At 31.3% G+C, this 25,057-nt stretch overlaps 1 protein-coding gene across 4 annotated transcripts in view; it reads left to right on the forward strand.

Annotated features, from left to right (window-relative positions):
* Positions 1–10,510: 10,510 nt before the first annotated feature.
* Positions 10,511–25,057, forward strand: part of LOC124362100 (lachesin-like) — a 314,521-nt gene continuing 299,974 nt past the window's right edge. For all 4 annotated transcript variants that reach the window (XM_046816277.1, XM_046816278.1, XM_046816279.1 and 1 more), the window contains exons 1-2: positions 10,511–10,623; positions 22,825–22,931. In XM_046816277.1, coding sequence (XP_046672233.1) covers positions 22,841–22,931 — 91 coding nt within the window. In that variant the 5' untranslated portion in view covers positions 10,511–10,623; positions 22,825–22,840. The remainder of the gene's footprint in view (positions 10,624–22,824; positions 22,932–25,057) is intronic.

Here is a 25,057-nt window from a genome sequence, read left to right on the forward strand (position 1 = left end):
TATCTTCTAAAACATATTATAGGCAAGCTAATGCTTAACTCAAAAGTAAAGTGAAAACGTGAAATTATTGGAACATCACCGTATCTGCTAATCAATATACTTATAACCTGTAATATCGCTTTTAATGTTAGTAATGATTGATAACAATTTTTGAGACTTTTGCAAAATGAATCGTAACAATTTAAATGACACTTTTAGAAGTGTGAAAAAAGTATGTCAGAAAGTGGGTGAAGTATTCTTGTTTTGTATTTTTGTTGATTTCTATTAATATATTCTGACTTTATTGTAGAGTATCAATATTATTTTAATTGGCTTAGCTTAAGCAAAGGCTGTTAATCTGTACTACAGTATAACATTAATCCGATAGGCTGGAAAGGTTTTATTTCTGTCTGTCTGTCTATTCAACACTATATCTTAAAAAAGAGGTGACCGAAACGAAAACTGGCTTAACACTTTACATGAAGCATCATTTTTTTAGACCTATAAGTACTGACGAGTTATGTGAATTTCATAATATTCACTCCTTTGTATTTGGCTGATCGTTATCAAATTACAGGTATTTACATTGGTCCTAAGGACGTCAACGAAACAGCAGAATGCACGAAGGTATAAACAAACTGATTACAGTGATATGGGAAATCAACAGGCGGCATATTAAGACATATAAGTATTATAGACCCTACCCCGTTTTAGGCAAGATAAGGTGAAGTGCAAGAAAAAATCTATTAAACAGCTTCACATCCGACCATTTCTTCATATTGAACTTTTCAATAAACCACTGGGTGGGGTCAAATTTCATTCTACAGAACCCACAACTCTCCATCACACTTACTGTACTTAAAATAGTATATATTTCAAGAAACGTTGATGAACAAAAAGTACTCATTCCCCTAGACACGAAATCGGATCTCCCATTAGCTGGGCAATAATACTGACCATTATATCACAGAACTCATACACAGAAAACTGGATACATGTTAATGTATCATTAAGAAAGGTATTTAAAAACATTTTAATATATAAAATTTAAATTTTATTTCAAAATTAGTTACTACATAGACAAGAGTTTTGTAGTGTTCTTTGACCAAACATAGAATTTGTTTCAGTGGGTTGCCACAATTTCTCTTTTATCATCCAGAGTATGCAAACTTGTTTTATGTGTGTTGATTTTTATGTTTTAATCTCTATTTAATCACTTTAAAAAATACATTTCTCTAGCACAACATTGATTTGTTCCGGGGAGGTCGGTTAGCACAAATTTGTTAAATTTTACAGGATATATCTCCTCGGGGCTAGACTCAGGAGCTCAAACTGATTCTTTGTTTCTCGACCTGGCCAAAGCTTTTTGATAAAGTTGATCATCAGATTTTATTGCAGAAGCTGCATTTTATGGCTTATCATAAGGTTTTTTAAATTTTGTTTCTTACATTGTTGATAGGAAACAATTTGTTTTTTATAATGGTTTCAGCTCATCAACCTTTAATGTTCAATCAGGAGTTCCTCAAGGTTCAAATTTAGGGCCTTGCCTGTTCACTATATTAATAAATGATATAAGTAATTGTATATTCTCTTCTAATACTCTTTTGTTCGCGGACGATTTAAAAATATTTAAGCAAATAAGTTCACATTCGGACGCTGACGAGCTGCAAGCCGATCTTAATAACGTTTTTAGATGGAGTATTGTAAACAAAATGTCTTTTAACGCATCAAAATGTCAGGTAATGACTTTCAGAAGATCTAGTAATTACATAGAAAATGATTATTTTTTGAATGGAGTACTAGTATCTAGAGTGAATGAGAAAATTAAAGATTTAGGAATTTATATAGACTTTACTTTATCTTTTACCTGTCATGTAGGTGCGTGTGCTTCAGCAGCTAGTAGAATTATGGGGTTTGTTATTAGACAAAGTTTCAATTTTAAAAATGTAGAAACTCTGATAATGCTGTATTATTCATTGGTCAGGTCGAGGCTAGAAAACAATATCATTATTTGGAATCCTATTCACACTACATATCAAGATATGTTAGAAAAAAATTCAAAAACGATTTTTAAGGTATTTATTTTTCAAATGCTTTAACATTTTTACGTACGCAGTTCCATATGACGAGTTGCTGGAGTTGTTTGGGTTCGGGAGTCTTAAATTGAGGAGGAAGGTAGCTAGTCTGATGTTCCTGTACAAGCTGGTGCGAGGCGTGGTAGACGATTCTGCTAGCCTGGCCGTCTTATCTTATCGCGTACCTTCATTCAACAGTAGGAGCAACCTTCTGTTCTCGGTTCCATTCTGCCGCACGACGGCTCATGCTTCCTTGCCACTCTACCGGGTGATGAGGTCGTACAATTTCATACAGAGCTTAGGGTCTGATGCAGACATCTTTTTTGACTCACAAAATGTATTTAGAATTAAATGCCTCAGAAGTTTAAATTAACTAATCAGCTATGTATAATGTAATTAATTTTTATTGTAACTATGTTTGTAACTTTTTGATATTCCATCCAATTAATTGTTTGTTCCTATTTATTTGACTTTCATATATTTATTACTCATTTTTTGTTGTTATCATTGATACATTTATTATTATTTTTTTGGATTGTTATAGATTTATTTATTCTCATTCGTTAACTTATAAGTTAAAAGTTATTAGTTATAATATTTTTTTTATGTTATCACATAATTTAAAACTATTATATAAAGTGAAGTGAGTGGAGAAAATTCCCACAGTTAATTGTTTTATATGTAATAACTGCTTTATTGTAAATGGTTAATACTATTATAAAGCATGCAAATAAAATAAAATAAATGAAATATATATGTCTTTCCAAAAGATAGCTTGAGAATAAAATGAGTTGGAGATGTTAAGTTTGGCATAAAAGCTCAGCGAATCCTGATACATGGTGTGATGTATTCCGTTGTTGAACAAGAGTGCTAAGAGACCAAGATAAGAGTCAATTAAATCCAAAACTTTGAATTTTAAATGTTGGAATCATTCAAGTTAGACTATATGTCTATACATTTGGTAGGCTATACAATTTATTAAAAATTATTATTTATTAATTTAAAATGCAAGGGATAAATTCATGCTCTATTTTACTACTTATGTTGCGCTAGTAATCACACGTTCAACTTCATTGTCCCAATATTATAAAATATAAAGTAATTTCCTTTACTATATTAGTTGAACACAAAGTAGGAAATAATTTTTCTAACTATACAAAATCGATTATCCTTCATCGGTTAAATGTTATCAAACGAATACATTTACAGTAAAAACTAACAAGCTTTTATATATATATATATATATATATATATATATATATATATATATATATTATAACCATATATTTAGGGACGCCATGCAATGACAGAATCGCTCAGTGCTCACCCATCCAAGCAGCAGCCATTTTCGTCGATGTTTGATTCGGTTATATCATTATAATTGGAGCGCAAAACTGTTCATCCTACGTCAACGTGCCACTGGCCCTCTAGCTGACGTCTTAAGAGCAATGTACCACGGACAATCAAAGTACGATATTTTAGAAATCAACGATCAGCGTTACTGCCAAGATCAGTTAATGCTGTGGAAGGCATAGGCCCTTTAGCAACCGGCTCTCCTTCTGTAGTTTGTTAGTTTGATATTTTGTGTGGTTAAGTAACGGTTATAATTTGTACAATCATTACGCATGCATTTCCTGAAAATTGCCAATACAATCCATAGTTATAGTTTATATTGATTAAAAGCCTTGACTTTTCGTAAAATAAGCACATATAAAACGTTTCATTCTTTAACTAATTAGAAATCATCGTTTTACATCTCCCACCAGAACAATCTATTATACCATTAAAGTTTATTAAATTTAAAAATCTTCTGTGAAAGACAAGTGATAATTGCTTAGCAGACGTCTCGACGGACAGATACAATGCACCTAATACCTCCCCGCGTCGCGACGCCACCTCCGCGCTCCATCTAGGCCAATTGCAGACGCAGTGCGACTACCATGCAACAGCTGCTGAACTTGTTTGTGTCCCTTTATTATGTTAGTGTTTAGTTATTACTGATGGTAGTCTTATCAATAACATACAATTACTATTATTAGTTTCTTCATTAAGTAACTTTGCTTAATCCTAAAAGTAAATAATTATTGAACTCCTATATACTCGTATACCTAAAATGTACACAGAAACATAAAAAACACCAAGATGCATAATTTTTAGTTTTAAAACTTTATATCATAACCCTTAACGTCAAAGATAAAAAAGGTGTTAAGAAATGAAAGGTTTTTTTTTTTAATTACCAACAGTTCAGTCGACACTTTGATGACGTATGTCAATTATGTTTTGAGCCTCGTGATCGGACCGCGATGATGTCAGTTTATGTGGGTATTATCGGGACATGAAATACCTCTCTTCAATTTACTACCGGACGTGTCACATTGATTAGAACCAACCAGCGTGAAATAGAATGTTGGGTTAGTTACTTTTTCATTACAGTCTATTGACAGAGAGTCCTGTATTATATGTTTACGCGTTTCATAACGCTATATTTTATACCCTGATTGGGATTATTGCCCGAGTTAATAATACTAATAAATAATTATATTCGCCTGTTTTTTATTTCACATAAATATACTAGGTGGATAGCAACATCGCTGCCTGTTTTGCGGTGTTCTATGACGTTTCTACATACAACCATATAAGGTCGATGAAATGATACAACCAACAAAATCCTCATTAGAAATTATATGGGATATTTGGTAACTGAAATGTTAAAGAGTAACATAGTGAATAATCTAAAAGGATCCTATACAGTATTTTATATTTAATTAATTGTTTGAATTACCTTTAGACATACCTAGATGAAACATAAATATGGTCTGAAAATAATGTAATATGCACTGTGAAAACTAGATGTTTTTAAGCTTTACAACATCTGTATGCAGAATGGACCGTTTCCTTTAGGTGGAAAGGTTTTATCGCAACCATATAAGGTCGATGAAATGATACAACCAACAAAATCCTCATTAGAAATTATATGGGATATTTGGTAACTGAAAAATGTTAAAGAGTAACATAGTGAATAATCTAAAAGGATCCTAGACAGTATTTTATATTTAATTTATTGTTTGAATTACCTTTAGACATACCTAGATGAAAAATAAATATGGTCTGAAAATAATGTAATATGCACTGTGAAAACTAGATGTTTTTAAGCTTTACAAAATCTGTATGCAGAATGGACCGTTTCCTTTAGTTGGAAAGGTTTTATCGCAGGCCATAGACGAAAGTAGCATAAATTTTACATCCACGGATTGGAAAATATGTGCGGAATTCCAATGTTAATAATAAATATTTAAAATAATACTTCTGGCGCACTTTTTTTTAATTTTTGCAAGATATTAAGTAGTTTTCCACAATGTACGCTGCTCCATTTAGGGCACTATGGAGATCTCAGTGCTACTACCATTCAATAGCTGTTGCACTTGTCTGTGTGCAACATAGCAATAATCTAAGTTACCATCTAATACTACAATACTGCTGATCTATTGCTAATACTTCGTCCTCTATCACCGCCATTTCAATTGCAAAATGTCTTGGATTTCAAGAAGATTTTAGCAGTAAAACTGAAAACTGTAATGAAACGGCTGTCAGTTGCATATTTCCGTGACACACGCGAGCCGGTAGGCCAGACAGGTTGTCGAGAGACGGGCCCGTCTTGAGTGATTCCACGTACCCCAGTACATGACAGGTGTAGTTTTGTACTGTTGAATATTCTTCAATCAACAGAGATAAATGACTTCCAGTGTATAATACTGTGGAATCGCAGAATAGTGTATGTCAACCGTATTGTATAAAGTTTTGTCTATGAATTAAATATTTTGATGTTTTTGTGATATAAAAGCGTGTACGATAACAAACCAATAATCTGTGTTCATAAAATAATATTATTGATATTAATCAACAAAGATCAAGTTAATGAATGTCAAGTGTTCTTTAAAACTAAAATGCTTTGTAATAAACCGATATCAGTCTGAATTGAACTTTATCACGTGTGTTATTCTGTCGCATAATAAAATATATTGTAAATTTACCCTGTTTATTCACAGATTTCTTTACTATACTATTTATAGTTGTCATCATGGTTAACGATTGGTCAAACTAAAAATTTTATTTTCACATTTAATTTTGGGATACAAATTAATAGCGTTTTCCATGGTTTAATAGAAAGATACGTACTAGATTCATGTCTCAAATGTCTTTTTAAAGTATAGGTCAATCACCCATTATGCTTTATTCTACCTTATTGGACCACTGACCAGTACGAGGATCGTATGAAACAAAATAAGAGAAAGAGCCGATGGCATATAAGGGCAATCAATGGTGCTGATAAAAAGTGCAACGGTCACGGTCAAGATTGAAAACCTTGCTATCTCTAACTCAGACCCAAAGACCAACTACTTAGACTGATAGGCAATCGGCTCTTCCAATAAAATACTCGTGTTGTTTATATCAAAAGTTACCACACGAACTTACAGAGAGGATTTAGAAATGTCCCTGACGCGTCCTTAATCAGACAACTGGAGCGGAAAAAGAAATGAACGAAATGGAAGAAATTAACATAATGTGAACTAATTCATTTCCAAAATTTAACTTCACAACGATCGACGTGACGTGTAGAGAAAGCTTGCTAACCCGCCAACGAGTGTAAGGATATCACTGGACACTGTGTGGCTTCAAGGACACAAATAACGGTAGTTATCAAACTCTAAATTTTGCTGCATAAACAAGACATGTGTATGTCATTAGAATGAATTTTTTTCTGTTTTCGACTCGAATGCGAAGTCTTCACTCAGAACCGGAGCCAATCCTGCATGCAGTACAATCTCGTGACACATAAGCGTATAAGTACAATCATGTTAAAGCGAAGTTGTCATTACAGTGACTACACAATCACTTTAATTTACTTGCAAAATAAAAAATATTTTTCGAGAAGGCCATGGAATTATGGGAAGGAATGTAATACTAGAAAATCAAGAATACAAAAATGTCAAAGTAAATATACATACAACACCATACACCATACTGTGGAAAATGTTTCGGATCGAGTATTATTAATGCTGGCTGGTTGAAGAATATTCAATAAAGCATAGTAATTTCGATAAGTCAATTATTTCAGAATAAAAATACAAGTGCAGACTTACTGTGCCCCAATGTCCCCAGTCTAGGTAGCAATTTAAATGGTGTTAACTAATATTATTGGTTAAGGAAACTAAGTCAATCAACGAATTCACTAGTAAACTTAATAAATATTATTATTCCTTTAATTTCAATTTGATAAATAATTACAATGTTAATAATATTTTAATGTATATATTTGATTATTTTTAAAGTATAAAGAGGTCAATGCCAAATTAATGTACGGTTCTTTATCCCAGGGATGAAATTCCAGACACAAAGCTCGGTATCTGCCGTATCCAATGGTACAAGTCTAGTGGGTACAGTGGTTATTAAAAGGTAACCGAGACAAGCAACGTCGAGCGTGACAGCTCATCGGATGGGTGACTACTGAAGGTCCCTATTCTTACCAGCAGCTTACCCATCAATTAATGGTGATACGGAAGTCATTTTTAATGTGTTAGGTACCAGGTTAAGTGTATAGAAAGGAACTCTTAGCCATAACTTTTCATGGTGCATGCACTTTTTTCATATCTTTTGAAAGTTTCCTTAAGAAGTTTGATTAAACTGTCAAAGTAATAAAGAGAAATTTATTAACAGCAAATAGGTATCTTAATAAATTTACGTACAGAAATTAAATTAAAAACACTGTTTAATATGCAATAATTGTATTGAAAATGCTGAAGTGGCAGGTTTTGAAATATGTTTGGCTGTGGAAAGTGTCATACTTTACAATACCGATAAATGATCCATTCCTAATTACTGGTGGCTAATGAGATAGAAAATAATAATACCGAGATGTCGCAAAGTTGTCCCTACTACAATCATTTGTGGAGAACACGTACACGATATACGATGGATTCAATGCGGTGTGGGCGGAGTTATTACACAAAAATCTTTATTTAACATGTGTAATAATTGACTATCTGACTTACCAAACTCTGAGAAAAGACAACAGAGATCGATAATTTATTTCTGATAATGATAATAAATAAGTAAACATCATATTGGTAATCTAACTAAGTACTCTCTGGTAGTAGGAGATAGATAGCGGCCCATATAATTCGAAATGGTGGATTACTCTCTCCTAAATACAGTCATTCTGTGAAAATTCTTTCGATGTAGCTGTACAAGAAAATGTTAACTATCCGATGAATGAAATAAAAAAATTGTTTAAAATATGTTAAAGTGTTGTTTATTTTTGAATTTTAGTAAATAATTTTCATAGAATTTCATAGTTAGACTAGTTTGAAAAACTTCGATTTGGCGAACATACAATTGTTTATGTTAGATGGAAGGAAGCCTTTTTGATTTTCAAAGGGAGATTTGAGGATTTAAATGTATCAAACAAGTCTAGTTTTAAAGTACTACAAATAGAATGTAATATACGAGAATTATATTTATTGTAAAGTATTATGAAATTGTTTACGGAAATAAACATTCTTTAACAATGTTAGAAAACTATCAGTGTTCAATATGGGTCATCCATTTTACTATTAAACTCCTACAGAACTACTGTATTACTGAATTGCAGATCACATGGAATATTTCTAGCCGCCAAGAGTTCACTTCGTGTAGGGCTGGAGATAATGGCATCAGCAATAAGCAGCAGAATACAGTTTCAGCAACTCTTTTCCTTATAGTCAACTCCATTTTTCACATGGTGGCTATTTTTGTCATAAATGCATTGCATACAACAATTATTTAAATTTTTTTAATCTGGACCAATAAATTTTACAAAAGTAGTGGCTGGTTAGATGACATCTCGAATAAAAACCATTGCACTATAATGGCATTTTACCAATCCAATTTGCTTATCATATATTTAATTTTATGAATTGTACTTTGTTATCATTAAAATTATATAGTTTAATGGCATCACTGAAAAACATAGCAATGGTTATAATATGAATATTTCATATATTTCTTCCACATATTAGGTTAGCAATAATATACTTTATGCCCCACGTTGGTCTTCTGTCACAATAACGAACTGAGTAGGTTTTGTAAGTAGATACACTGAGATAAGTTAGCAATTAAGACTATAAAACCATACTATTCAAGTATTAGACCTATTACACGAGAATGCTTGATTTCTAGTCCTTTTAATCAAGAAATAATTTTATTCAAATTATTATTTATTACTTCGACGAAGGCTGTCCGTAAATACAGTTAGTTATTGATTCATATGCCAGGAATATTAAAATTTATGTATATATAATTATATATATATATATATATATATATATATATTATATATATATATATATATTTCAATCAATTGTCGTTTTATAGTTTTTTTCAAAACTTAAGTTAGTCGGCGATGTTTAGATATTTTGAGAAAGACCTGTAGACTTTACACATTGCATGGAAATTCATTTCCACATAGGCAAGAGTAAGTACTATGGAGATCTAAACATTAAATTTGGCTAAGCGTAGTTGAAGCCTATCACTCAGTAGACTGACCCAGTTTCTCTTATGACTGCCGGGGGGATTTAAAACTTTCTTTCTTTTCTGTATGATTAGTCTATATGTCTGTCTGTCTGTTCGTTAGCTGGACATCTTTGGGAATTAAATGGCTTTAAATTCTGCGTGCATCATCACCGAATCCTGTTACGTCACTCGTAATGTGACTGTTACACGGCGTACTGTTACCGTGTATAAAGTATGATTTACTTTTTGAACATTTTGAAATCTGCGTTTAATTTCAGTGATATTTGTTATGATAGGATAAAATTATTATTTTAACCGATGCAAAGCACCAAAAGCAGTAAAAGTAAAGTAAAGTAAAAATGTCTTATTTTACCAAGCGAAGTTAGGGCTAAGAAGCCCTCTCTAACACTTAACCTGGGGACCAACGGCTTAAAGGTGACTTCCGAACCACCAAAGCAGTCGTAGTAGATTAATCAATAAATGTTAGAAGTAAATGATGGTCGATTGGTCTTGAGCCAAAAAACTAAAGTAGGTGGGGAGAAGTTGGTGGGGGGGGGGAGTTTCAGTCGGTTCGGGGAAGGGTAGCATCATCCGGATAATCCAAATTTAATTTGTGCAAAACTCACCGAAGCCTGGAATGTTATGTACGACTATACCCAAATTGTTTCTCATTGTGCAGGATGGAGCACAAAGACGTCCTTCTCCGATTGTTAAAATACTTCGTAACTGATTTTGGAGCGTTAGAGCCCAACGGTATCGGAATTCAATAGTTGGAATAATTTTAAATCAAACATGGTGGAGACGTCTCAGTGCCGCGGAAGGGGGGGGCGTTTATGGCACCAGAGAGGGTTGATCAGGGAGTGTAGGGGCGCGCGCCGATTGTTGCCAGGCCTGTCAGTAGTGTCCCGGACCTCGCCTGGTGCAGCGGCCCGCCGTACTGTGACCGAGTACCGCACACGTGTGTGTCAGACTGTGCCGTGTTGTGCCAACACACTGAACACACTTCACAGAACACGAACTGGTCGGTACAAGCCATCATAACAATAACCAAATACTCTACTTTCTTTAGTTTTAAACAAATTTTATAACACAACAAACTAAAATTAGTTTTTTACATATAAACTTTATAAATATAATAAAATCAGAAAAATATACTAAATTTATTATATGTACGTGTTGAACATTTACAAAATACACTAGGAAGTTGCTAAAACTCACATTTACAACTTAAATTATTCGTACAACTAGACTATAAACTTAAGTTTTAATGGCAGTAACATTTAAATCATTATTCAGTTGCGAATTAAAGTCTTATTTTATGTTTATTGTAATGATTAGTTGTTTCAATATTTTGCTACAAAATAATGTCAGAAAATATAGAAAAATAAATAATACTGCACAAATAATACCATTAATAGTGCTTGCAAAGTAGCACAATTTTAGTGTAATATTTCAGTGTCAGAATACTAGTTACGGGAATTTCTACATAACAATTTGTAAAATTGTGGTATATTCTTAAAAGAACATGAAATCCTTACAGTATGATAATATATCCTGGCTACTTTTAACTTTTAGTAACTTTAAACTTAAGTATTTTTGAATTAAAGTACGTACTCGATATATTATATTTATCAAAAAACTGTTTTTGTAATTAATTTAACTGTATGTGTATAAAATCACTTTAACAGTACATTGGGTATAAACAGTCACAAATAAAATGGTTCTTTAATAATGAAGTTTAATCTGATATAATCGACGGTTATTATAAGTGTTAGATAAAAAGGTTGTACAGTTACAAGTCCAATAAGATAGTATTTTATGAATGAATCCTTTACTGATTATTTTTTTTTAAATAAAGAATTCTTTTATCCCTATTTTCAGTCTCTCGATGTTTCACACTTATCTGTTTTATTCGTTTTTTATTAAAAATTGCTTTAATCATGCATATTGCGTGGAACAAGTTTAACACCTATAGAGAAAATAATAAGAAAATGTAGAGTATTCTTGCTCAAACAAACAAGGCTATTATAGTGAATTAAATTACTGAAAGGAACTGAACTTTTGCTTAATGAGAGTCGGAGCTGTAAGTACCGTATTAAACAAGACTATACCAAAGAAAAGTTTCAAACTTCGTCCAAGAAAACTTGTGTAAACTTGCACTGAAGAGTTATGATTTAATACCAGCTAATTAAAACCGTCTCTCTTAGCAACTCTATAGTATCAATATTAATTCATCTCAATGAACACGATCCAACGGTTTTAGGTTTAAAGTCCAAGTTATTTTCGCACTTTATATATTAGAGATGATTTAAACAAATAATTATTATTAGAAAACGAGCTTCCTTATACTCATATTATTCAGAAAAAATATAGAAAATTACGTCGAACGAATAAGTATTAAACCTCATAAATTTTTATATATATATATATATATATATATATATAAAATGAATTATCTAGAAATGTTAGCACATACAAATACTGCAAATAATTGTCCATTTAAACTAACATCCCGTTAAAATAAAGGATAAAATGGCTTCGTTTTAGTTCGGTTTTGGTGTGTCATAATCTTTTCTCACCAGGAAATAGCACGAAAGGGCGTGTACGTCAAGTAATTACGTCAATAGAACAAATTATTTAAATACCTAATTAACGTAATATACTAATTTTGATATGATCTACTTATATGAACTTTATATTTCTCGTCTGAGATGAGAATCAGCTCCCTTCGTTATGTTTTGTGAATGATATGAATAAATCATCAAATGTAATGGAAGTTCTAACAAATAAAATTCGCCTTTAAGTATAAAGAGGTGTTTTTTCCGTTAGGATTTTGAAAGCAACAGTTAAGAATAACTGTGCTTTTTAGTCTGTGTAAGCAAAATGAGAGCGGATGACACAACACGTTATATACGATTTTGGACAGTTCAATACGTTAAAGCTTTACTTCTACCATACTCTAAAACAAATAAACCTATTTGTAATTAATTACAGATTCAATACTCAGTGCCCAAGGCAAATAGAGGTGTATCTCTGTACCTTGAGAAGAAAACAAATGGGATTATTTTACGATTTGATTACGATCGAACCTTTATAGTATTAATGATATGGTACTTCATCATTTTGAGCCAACGCCCAAAAAGATAGGCTACTGGTAATTATAACTTCAATGTTCATATAAATGGAGAGAACAAGAACTGTGGGAAGCTCGTGGGGTTTAGTCATCTTTCTCTTCATATCCCACGAATATTTATATGGATTATGTATAATATCCGAAATTACAACATGAAAAATAGAATAGAGGACGATAATTTGTCCTGAAAAACATTTTATTATGATGGTATATTCATCAGAACAAAACTACATTACTAAGAAAAAATATTATTGTAATTTATATGTATAACAAAAGTATTTATCAACACTCTTAAATATTTTATTATATAAAAAGATTTGCAGGCGAAATTGACAAAAGCTAGACTGTATTATGAAAATAACGACGTAATGTACATTAAAACAATGTTTTAAAGGGTAAGATGTTCAATTATCTTTTAATAAACAATTAAAGTATGTTTTTGAAATACAAACATAAAGTTTATATAGGTTTTTCACATGCAGTGTTAAAATTATAAAAATATACCTTATTGTATTTGCCTATGTCCTGCCATATTTTACAGAAATAAATAGAAGTTTTGCAAAATCCTTAGAAAAAAACACTCATAATCGGAAAAAATTTTCTTACGCAACTGATTAATTGACTGTTCTTTTCTTGTTTTGCTTAAGCGTGTCTAATTTGACAACTACTAGTTTCAAGATCCGTTGAAACATAACTATCTGTAAAAAAGTTGAATAAAAATAAACTTTCAAAACTCTAAACGTTTATATTTCTAGAAAATCAATTATATTTTCAATGCTACTTGAATGAGAATTGCAATATAACACTTTTGTGTTATTAAATTTATTACGATCATACTTTTAGCTTGTAAATTTTATAGTGTGTGTGTGTAATTAAACATATATTTCTTTGGTTAAAGAATCGTATTTCACACTTCGAACATATGGACGACATCAAATTTAGCAACACACCCAGCTTAGAGTTTATATACTCGAGCGGGATTACACCGCCTCGAGTCTGGTCCAGGAATATCCTGGGAAATTCAGGACAGAGATTTCAAGCTCTTATTCTTATTCTAATTTTGTATTTCTGTAACTTTTTGGTACAACATAGGAAGTCTTACAGCACGATATCAGGCTAGAAGTAAACAAAAAAAATAAACTCCAAAAAATTTAAATCGTATAATGGGCTATCAATACCCACAGAATAAAAAGTACATCTAGGCAAAAAAGTGTATGAAAGTACATGGTTGCGTTTGTGAGGTAGTATTTAAGAACAGATAGGCGCATACCAAGAGGTATTTAAAAGTAGTTTGGTACTCCAGTTATCTATTTATGATAATGAAATTTCAATTCTATAGAATATGTAAAATGTTTTTATTTCAAAAGGTAAAAATTAAAATCTTACTATGGAATATTTTATTAATTGAATTGTATTTTATTTACATTAGTAAGTATCCTAATAATTCTTTGAAAGTATTAGTGGTGAAAAAGAAAGAATGTTAGTATAAAAACTTTTACTAATATACCTAATGATTAAGGTAAGTATTGACATAAAAAAGTGAAACATTGTGTTTGTCAGACAATTCTTGTCATTAGAATTCTGTCATTGGCAGTTTTACCTTCATAAACTAATGTTGGAAAACTCGACATGACATTTCATCACTACGGTTCAAAATATTTAATTGAAATTTCATTCGTGTCTTACTAATCTACTATTAACGTTTCCCTACGATTTAAAAGAAAGTTCTATTTGCAGTTTTGAAATAAAACATTCACACTCACCTCAGGTAATTAAATTATGGTATGTAATAAAATTCACTAATATTTCTCAGAAAAAACTAAAAAATAATTTGGTTACGGACAAAGCAAGCACTCTGGTTAAACTTTGTATGACGAGTTACATGACACCACGCTAACGGAGGGTAACAGAAAACCACGTAATGACTTCCACAAACAGTTACGTTGAAGATCGCGGTAGTCTATAATTAAGGCATTACTGCAAATAAAGTCACTAGATCCAACAACTCACTTATGTTGCATCAACAGTTTTATATCCTGACCACTATGTGTTTCTGGATGGATTGGAAAAGCGGACCATTTTTATTGAATTGAGTTAATAATAGTAGAGTAATTATAAAATAATTATGAATGACATCAATTAGTATTAGTTTAATCTAACTCGTATCTCTATAACTATATTTTGCTATAAATATTGACAGCAGTATATAGTAAGTGACACAAACAATTGAAGCACTCCCAGGATGATGTATCTAAATGGTTACATTGCTATTTTAAGGGTTAGAGACCAATTATTTCCCCCCGGTTCATGAGTGGTGGTGACATTCACAGCTGGTCGCTTACACCACTGAGTTACTCTCTTATCCCTGTAAAAATCAATGGTGCTTTAGTAAGAAAAATAATCCTCGTATTGAATGAAAATATTTTTACGCTACCACGTGTCGCATGATAGGATTCACTGAGATTACTTGCTAAATTTAAAATCTATAGTTTATATCATTCTCGAGATGTTCCACGGTTGGACATGCTCCATCATATAATTTGTGTTTGTCTATATAGAAATGAAGTTTCATGCAGAATCTAATGTCTGAAATTACAGATTAAATCATTCACGAGATATTTTGCCACTTTACACATTTATATTTTAATTTTTTCAATTTAGATTTTAGAGATGTATTTAAATAACAAAAGCTCCAGTAAGCTAGGAAAGGTACTGCAAGCAGGATTTGCGCTGAAATAAAATCTTATTAGTTTTTTAACACTGACTTTCATTAAATTGTGTTTCATATTAGAGTATAATTAATAAAAGTCTACACACTAAATAACCATGAAAATATGTATTGGAATAATTATACGTGTGTTAAATGTCATTATAATGTTCAAATATCATATGATTGTACTCAATTTTGCTTGCCAATTTGTTTATTGTGTTCTCTTATTGTCGCCATTGTCGTTACACATATAATCGGACTCAGTGTTGCGTATATCAAAATAAAAAAATGCAATTCCATAGATATCGTGTAGACAGGCGGCAGAGAACAATTAAATTTTTCGAGCCCCTTGAGTAATGCATGCAAGTCTTTGAAGAAATTATATCTGTGAAAATACAGTAGAAATTTAATTTCTTTATTCGCACCCGAAAGAATATCTCAGAATACAATAATGAACATTCAGACATCTTTCAGTGGTCGCGAGGTTGTAATAAAAACTTTTGCGATGCTGTTTATATATCTACATTGCGTATTTTAAAGTTTGTTGAACAAAAATGGTTATAAATTATAATTTAAAATGTTCTATTAAACTTACAAATATATTTATGAATAGCAAATAACCAAAAAATTATCACAAATCATCATGTGAAATAATGATTTTGTTTTACGAATAGTTTTCCAACAGAATTTAAAATACAACAGCCTTAGAAAGGCCTCCGGTTATGTTATGCAATGTACGTTATACACATTGAGTAAATAATTTCAATAGTATTTTGTTTAAATTTTTATACATTAAGAATCCCTAATAACATTGTCAGCTTAAACTAACTCTTTGAAACAGTACGCAAATTTGGCTTTGAAAAAGAAAGTTGAAGAATCGAAATATAATTATAAGTAATAGAATCTATAATAATAGAATTATGGGAGCAGAGAACTGCAGTAAAACATTTCTCGGCCCTTACAAATCATTTATCGAGCGTTTGACAGTATTAACCATGAACATCTTTTAAATGATCTATATAATATGGAATTCATGCGACATAAATGGTAAAATATTTCTTCACTTATAGAAACCAAAACGTTGAAGTCATGAGACCTATTTATTAAGTCGTGAGATCTTCTGAAAACTACCGGATCCAATAAAAGTACTGTTCACCAGTTAAATTATGACTCAATCATCAGTTAAATAATGACTCAATTATGTAATCATCTGTGCATGAGAATAGGGATGAATTGATAGAAATTTTTAAATAATTTAATCTTGGAAAACGTGTAAAACATTTCTTTTAGGAATTTATTTGAAAATGTTATTTATATTTAAACTAACCACTATTGGTAGAAAAGAGTGTTCATAATTATAGTACGACACCTAACCCCAAATCATAGATATTATTAATTGAAGCATCTTAAATTCCAAGCTGGAATCGAGTTAATAAACACAATGTATTTCTATAATTATGTTCACTATGTATTTAGGCATTTATCAAAATGTATTTAAAAGAAAACACACTTTTTAATACTAAGCAAGCTTTATAGTGTTGATGAATTTATTGATCACAATCATACACTATAGTGTATAAAGTCAAAAGATTACATTGTATTATATATTATATTTTAAAAAGGAATTAAACTAATTATATACAATAAATAACCCCCCTCCCCCTAGCTATAATAAACATATAAATATACCTCTCCTATACGTTTTTAAATATATTGTATTCTGCCGTTTAAAAAAATGAATACTATTTATTTTACAATATTACACTGTTGACGGAATATTACGAACAGTTTTTTTTGCATTTGACGAAAGTTATTGAATTTTGTAAAAAAACTTAAAGATATTCATTGCCTTTTTATAATGTTTTTAAAATTAAGTAACATTGTTATAAACCTTGACACAAATTATTATTGTTACGAGCAGAGTATTAAACTAAGTTCGCAGTAGAGTGCTTTTTCAAGTATTTGGCACGCATACTTAAGTTTGTAATAAAGTAGGAAAACTTTAATAGTTAAATAGTTCAAATATTTAACAAAGATGAATTGAAAAGTTAATTTAATAATCGAATTAGCCTTCGTATCGTGATGATAAGTTTCTTCACAGTTTGTTTATTCTTGATAACCTCATTATGGGCTACGAACTTCAGTCTGAACTGTGAACTCAAATATCTGCTAAGAGCTTTCCAATAATAGGATTACGCAAAACAATTTTTTTCATAAATTATGTAATTTTACAACTGCATGAAGAGATTGTTTAGACATTTACACCTATGATCCTATAAAAAAAGATATGTACTTACGTTATGATTACATTTGAGGTGATCATATTAAGAATCTGTTATGTAGTCATATAGACATCTAAATGTACAAATATTTATGTAGGAATATTCATTGACGTATAATTCGTTAAACGCTACTGGATGTATTCGTGAGGCACACAGCCGGATAACAAGTAGCAACATTTTATAGGAAATAATTATCATATTATATTTATATATGCATTCTATTCAACTGGTTCACAAGGAACATAAAAACAAAAATGGGTATACTGGGCAAACATAACATGATTATGTTTTCTGTGTGACAGACGGACTGAAGGACAAATACTGCATCCAAGGACATAAGGACTAAGGAAGAAAACTATTTCAGTAAATAATTGTGGTCGAGCAGATGAAATAACCGTATAAAAAGATATATATTCTCCCTTGATCAGTAATAATTTATAATCATTTTCCAAAAGTAATTTATAATATTGGCGAAAAAAGAAAAGTAGGTCATTTAAGATAACAGTTTTGATAAATGTACTAATAAACTTAAGATTCATAAAAAAACTGTTAATTAGTTTTGTATACTTTTCATAAAGAAAAACAATGCTTTTGGTGAACTATGTATTCAAGAGACAACTACAGAAAATGTTTTGTTACTTCAACAATTTTCTATTTTAAAGCTCTAATGAACACAACACATCGAGGCTATACCAATTTTAACTGAATTCATTATATTATTCACATTTTTCCATTATAGACATATAAACAAAGCCTTATTATTGTTTCAAAACTAAAAACAAACACTATTGCAATGACTTGTTTTATTACGACTGAAATGTTTTTAGATTTACTATACTGCGTGAGTTGTAGCCCTCTTTAAGTTGTTGTAGCCCCCCGTTATAAATCACAAACAAAATAAAACTATACCCTCATATGCAAAAATAATATGTACTTATGTACGGTTTTACTTCCATACAATGCTCTAACTAAACAAATTGTTATTGTAAATACGAATGACCCATTTGTAATAGTTTGTGGCATGGTTTGTGCCGTGCCAACGAAAACCTTTAGCAAGAAATTAATTTTAGAGGTGGTAATGCAACCCAGTATATGTAATATATTGATAATTTTAAAGGCGTAAATGGCTATTAGAAACATCGCTACTTCCACCAATTCTTGATATATTTTGACCTCGCTGTGGAAATCCAATTACAATAAACAGATACTAAACCAAAACTGCCAATAGTACATATCCACTTCTACAGGTGAACTGAAGGGTACTGGTCTATATCATGGTTGGCTCAAGCTTAACCAATAAATGATCAATATGATCAATTGGTGCATCATCTCCTGCAAACATGTTGACGATTTGACACGGTTTTCTTTATAAAAGTTATTTATCTTTTGATTATATTTATTATTTATGTTGATGTGTAACATTCTTAGATACTACAATAGTATGCAAATGTTGCAATTCTTTATACTTCGTATAATTTTGTTGCGTGCTTTGTTTTGTTTCTGTTTTTCAATATTGCAAGTTTTCATGTATTCTGAGGTTTCTGTGTGTTTAATATATTAGAGAATACGGCTTAGATTACTATGCCGCATATAGTGAAACGAGATACGAATATGAAATGAGTAGATTGCTCAAAAATGAAAAGTGCTTTCTAATCATGATGTTTAAATTACTTACAATAACCTTCCATCAATACTACATAATATAATTAAACTACTGTACAATAACCGTCTAGCTATACTACATGCTATTCAATAGTAACAATAGTGGTTTGTAGCTAAATTATATTCATGAAATGAACAACATATTAACGTGTATTTTAAGGTTTGATTTAATAAATGAATAAATAAACCATGTGATAAATACTTTTTTGAGGATAAAATAACTTTGTATACTATGTCACATAATATTTTTTCGTACTATAGGTTTTTCATCCTGTGATAAATGGGAAATAAATATTCAGATTATTTTCCACTTTGGTATTAAAAGTTGGTATTAATGTAGTGTGTGAAACGAAAAACAATAGAGTAAATGATTTAGGCAGTGTTTAAACTCATTCATATAAGAGTGGTGAAGATCCATTTTAAATACTAACAAATAACTGACATAAATATTATGAAAATTATTTATGGCATTGATTGACAATCAAATTCGGATTCCCGAAGTTTGCATTAATGATGTTAACCTCTGGGTTAAATTTAATACGGCTGTTGCTAATTGAAGGTTTGACATTGATTTTTAATTCAATTGGTTTTACAGAATTTATTTATAAACCCAATAAGGTGTCCGAGGCTTGGAATTTTTAATGTTTTTTCAAGTTTAAATACTACCTTTAAAAGATATACATATAGGAATTTGTGATTCGAGGCACCTTGATAGTGGAACATTATTTGTATATTTTGAGCACAAGTAGTTTAATATTAATTCTAAACGCATTATGTATTGACACAACATTCTTATTTCACTTCTTAAATTAAAATCCTATGTAACTATTACTTAGTGAATAAGCTACGTATTGTTAATATTAATTTGTTAGTAACTGTTTCCTACCTGCTTGTATTGATACATTTGAACATAGATAAAATAGCTTGATTAAAAGCGCAATACTTTAACACTAACATTTACTTTGATTTAATCGAATTAATCTCCTCGTTTGTTTTCTAAGAATCGATAAATACAAAAATAATATTAACGACATATATTCAGTAATACGTATGCATTACAGTGTAAATTCATATTCTCCCACAATTCTTAACTTCATAAATATGTAGATTAGAACATTTACTCATTTGAGATTGTGTTTTTGGATTAAAGTATATAGTTAATATAACTTAATTATTACTATTACAAAACGTATTCTAAGGACATGGGTGTAATTTTCCTTTATTTCATCGATAGCGATTACTTTTATCTATTTTTAAAAGAAAATTTTATACTTATGTATTATGATACATAAGATTATTTTAGTAACATTTATTTTCAGAAGCAGGTTAATCCCTGTAGTGAGTAGAAGGTGTTATAAGAACATAACCGTGCTGGGAAGCAAAGCAATGTAATCCAGAAGAGCCGAGGAAATAACACGGAACAGTATACCATAATCCGGTTATTGTTCGAGTCAGTTATAAGTCGAGTTTATACTTACTACATCAACCAATCGCTTCAACGTTCTTTTCACCCGTTTATTATAATGGACAATCGTTAAGTCTATATTTAAGATTTATTTGTATATATTATGAGTTAGAAATCATGAATATAATTATTAAATTCTGTTTTATTGATATTTAATATTGTCAATATTTTAGTCAATATTATTTTATCTCCAATTTTCAAATAGGTCTAAAATACAATTTAACTTTACATACCATAATCATATCTTTATATATACAGAGATTTTATAAACTCTCCAGAAATCTTATATCTGCAGGATAAGGGAAACTATTAACAAACGTAATATTCTAACTACTTAACATAAACATTTATTTTTCCATCTGTCCACGTTTATCTGTTATTTGTATTTTAATTTCAGGAACTAGTAAATATAAAATATTCATGTTTGGCATGATTATTGTTTTCCAGTCTAAAATATAGAGATAATTAATATTATAGTACAATATGAAGTTTAAAAATCAAGCACAGTTGAAATGTTTAAAGCTTAACACACAAAAATTAATAAGCTAAAGCAGACTTTTAGGAGGTAATAGAAGTTTATCAATGCAAAAAGCATTTTTCGAAACATTTAAACTGTTGTGATGCATGGTTAATGATAGTGTATTTATAAAAAGAAGAATATTTTGCCTTGGTTTACAACAGTTAAAACTTTACGTCTGCATTATTTCCGGACTGGTGTTATGAACTACGTGTCACACTATTTGTTAACTAAATTTAACAAAGTTTATCATTCTTTACACATTTTAATAAATTGATTTTTGTGTTAATAAGATTTCAAAATCACACCGAATACGTTCTTAAAACATAGTATGGTAATATAATATAATATTTTATCTTTTTTTAGAATGCAAAATCAAAAAACTGTGTCAAAATTAAATTAACTAAGTTAAAATATTAAGTTTTATATTAAATAATTTTAGAAATTAATGAAGTTTAAAAACATATAAAGACAGCCAAAAGGTAAACTATATATTCTGGACCATGTTTACAATTAAGTTTTGTTGAACCTAGGTACAAATCCCCAAAAGATCTCCGGAGAATTTGTAAAAACTTCGTAGAAATAAAAACCAGTAATTCATCTTCAGTGTATAACATGTATGCGTGGCCACTTGGCCAGTACCAGACCAGGATGTATAGCTCAGTTATTCATTACACGTAACATCCTTTAATTTGTTATTAAACTAAATTTAAGTTCTCAATTTAATGTTACCAATTTTTTTCAATTATAATTGTTATACCAAGAATTTGACAACCGCACAAACAAAGTAATTTAATATTAATCTAAAATAACATTTGCAATATACTAGTCTTGCACAGATTTCAACGGGTTTTCATATAAATATTCGTCATTGCAGATATAAATGTTACAAAATAAACAATTTTTTTCGTTCATTGTTTATTTCATTGTTTTGTAAACAGTCTGAAAATGTACTGATTGTGGCCAAAACGCCTACTCCTGGTAATTCCAATATAATATTCTACTGATGGCGAGAGAAAAGAAGAGACCTGGATTCTGGCCTATCTGAAATTTGCAGGCGCTACTACTAGTATGTTGCCGCGCCTTGTTTCGTAATTCCATTATTGTTTCACTGTTCCATTGCTAGGATAAACAATTCGCAGGGTTGGCTGAGGGGCGAAGCGCCTGAAATTATTGCGCGGCAACACACTAGTACACAGCTGTGCGCCGGCACGGGCCAGGTCTCTTCTTTTCTCTCGCCACCAGTACTTCATATCTGCTTACGTGCACTCTTTAGTGTTGTATTGTATTGTTACAGATATGTTACGGAAGTGATGACGAAATCGAACCACCCCTTATGTTCTGTCCCACTCTTCTCCAAAGCCTCTGGATGCCATCACTGTTCGCTTTGTTCTAGTATTATTTCTTAGGTCTCTTTCCACTAATATTGAAGTGTTTTATTGTTTTGACACAGATCTGATGCGGAAGTGATGACGGATCCACCCCGTGTATCGAGCCTCACCCTTCTCCTGTGGCTCTGGCTGCCATTACTGTTCGCTCTGTTCTGCTCTTCTGTCTCAGGTCTGTTTTATTCACATATCAGTAATATATTTCATATGCACAAACATTCCAACAACATAACCTCAGACTTAGTCACTGAACTTACTAGAGTCAATCTTATATTAAAAGTTCTTGGCTACCACTCGAGAGGCTCTGAAATTTCATTTCTGTATGCCAGTCTGACCACACTGTCTGATCTTAGAAACAAACTGACCCACAAACTTGAAATTATATATGAAGCTTAATACTCTATGAGGAAGACTGAGGTTAATGATGCTATATGTTACTCCATGGTATTCGGCTGAGCTTTATTGATCCATACATTGATCCTATGTGGCAACGTGAAAATATTAGAATTAATTTTTTTGTTGATATATGTTACCATGTGATATTTAAACTTCTTGCCTAAATATCCAAATACATTCACCCTTTAATGGTTATTTACTACACTGATATAAATCCACTAGATATATCAAGAGATATTTAACTTTTAGACTTTAAATTTAGCATGATATTTCATTTCTACTTAAACCCGAATGAGTTCTATAATGGTGCTTGTCCATGGAATTGGCGTGAGCGTCATTCAAGCCTATCACTCAATGGGCTAACACAACTTCTCTTTTGTTTGCCAATTATATAAATATTTTTTTTTCCTTACGATTATTTGCTATTCTATCTTTCAATAATGAAGAGAGCTTTAGACTTGAATTTTTTCACTTAAACGAAGCCTATTACGTAACACACAGTGTGGCGTACTCCTACCTTGTATTTATTGTGTAAACATCTGTCTAATTAGAAGACGATATTAGTTACCAGGCGAAGTTATGGTCAAGAAACGTTAAATACACAATTTAGTCTTCGAACCAACAAGTGAAACTCTGCTATAGTTACACAGCGATGGATAGACGAGCGGACTACATTATTCAGATGCCAGAAATCGCCCATCAACAGCGTAGTAGCGCTCACGTGTGCGATAGCCTCGTTTATTTAGGAACATTATATCAATTAGATAAGGCAGTTCATAACATTTGCCTTATACAGCGTGTATGTCTAGGAGTTTTCCTTGTAACACTGAGAACTTTTAAACATGTCTATTGGACAATTAATTATAGTTCAATTTTTCTGGTCCAAGTTTTCAAAACCATTAAAACTATATGAAAGTTAAAATAACATTTTTTGTAAACAATGTGTTCAGCAAAACACATTACGATTTTACGTGTGTCCGTAATAGTTTCAGCCGGAAAGCTTTATATACCACATCGTATTTTTGTTTATGAATAAATTGGGGTTGCTAATGTGTTATTAAAGGGATTTTAATTTATTCGCCGGCATGTTTTATGTGAAAAGAATTGTGGACACAGGTATGATTGGCAACGAAATTTATTTTTTCGAGTTTTACTTAAGTAGTGGAACCTGGCTAATTCGAACTTCTATAATTCCAATTCTTCTCTAATTCGAATATTTATATTGGTCCCTAGCATTTTCTATATCAATAATACAAAAATATCGTGGTTCGAAGTTTATTTTGGATAATTCGAACTTTTTATTCAAACCCGATGCCGATTTTAAAGTAGAAAGATTCGCGAAAAGACGCTGCACTCTTTCTAATCACAAGGCACTTGCTTCAAGACCATTGGACACAGATCTAGCCACCCTCCCGCCTGGCCGGCCGGCTCGGCCCTATGCATCCGCGCCTATTGTTTTGTAGACGTGACTCATCGCGACTGACACAAGCTGCGCTGCCTGCAAGACCACTCTACCCCCACCCACTCCACTCCCATGTCGTCGCCTCGTAATCCTCGAATCATACAAAACTGTCTTTGGCTCAGATAACAGCGGCAATCAAAGAAGTAGAGAAGGGAGTTAAGAAAAAATCTGGGATTTTCCAAGGACTTTGGAATTCCTCCTAACACATTGTCCACCTACTTAAAGAATAAAGAAAAAATTATCGGGAGTGAATGTGAGAACATTAAAGACCGGAAAAGGTTAAGGGAGCCAGAAAATCCAGATTTAGACAATTGTGTTTGTTTCAAAGTGGTTCTAACAAACTAGGCATCAGAATATTCCAGTGAGTGGTCCTCTCATAAGAAGCAAAGCAATTTGCTACTGAATTGGGGAAACAAGATTTTAAGGCTAGTTCAGGGTGG

The sequence above is a fragment of the Homalodisca vitripennis genome, chromosome 5 (assembly GCF_021130785.1).
Source record: "Homalodisca vitripennis isolate AUS2020 chromosome 5, UT_GWSS_2.1, whole genome shotgun sequence".
Taxonomy (NCBI): Eukaryota; Metazoa; Arthropoda; class Insecta; order Hemiptera; family Cicadellidae; genus Homalodisca; species Homalodisca vitripennis.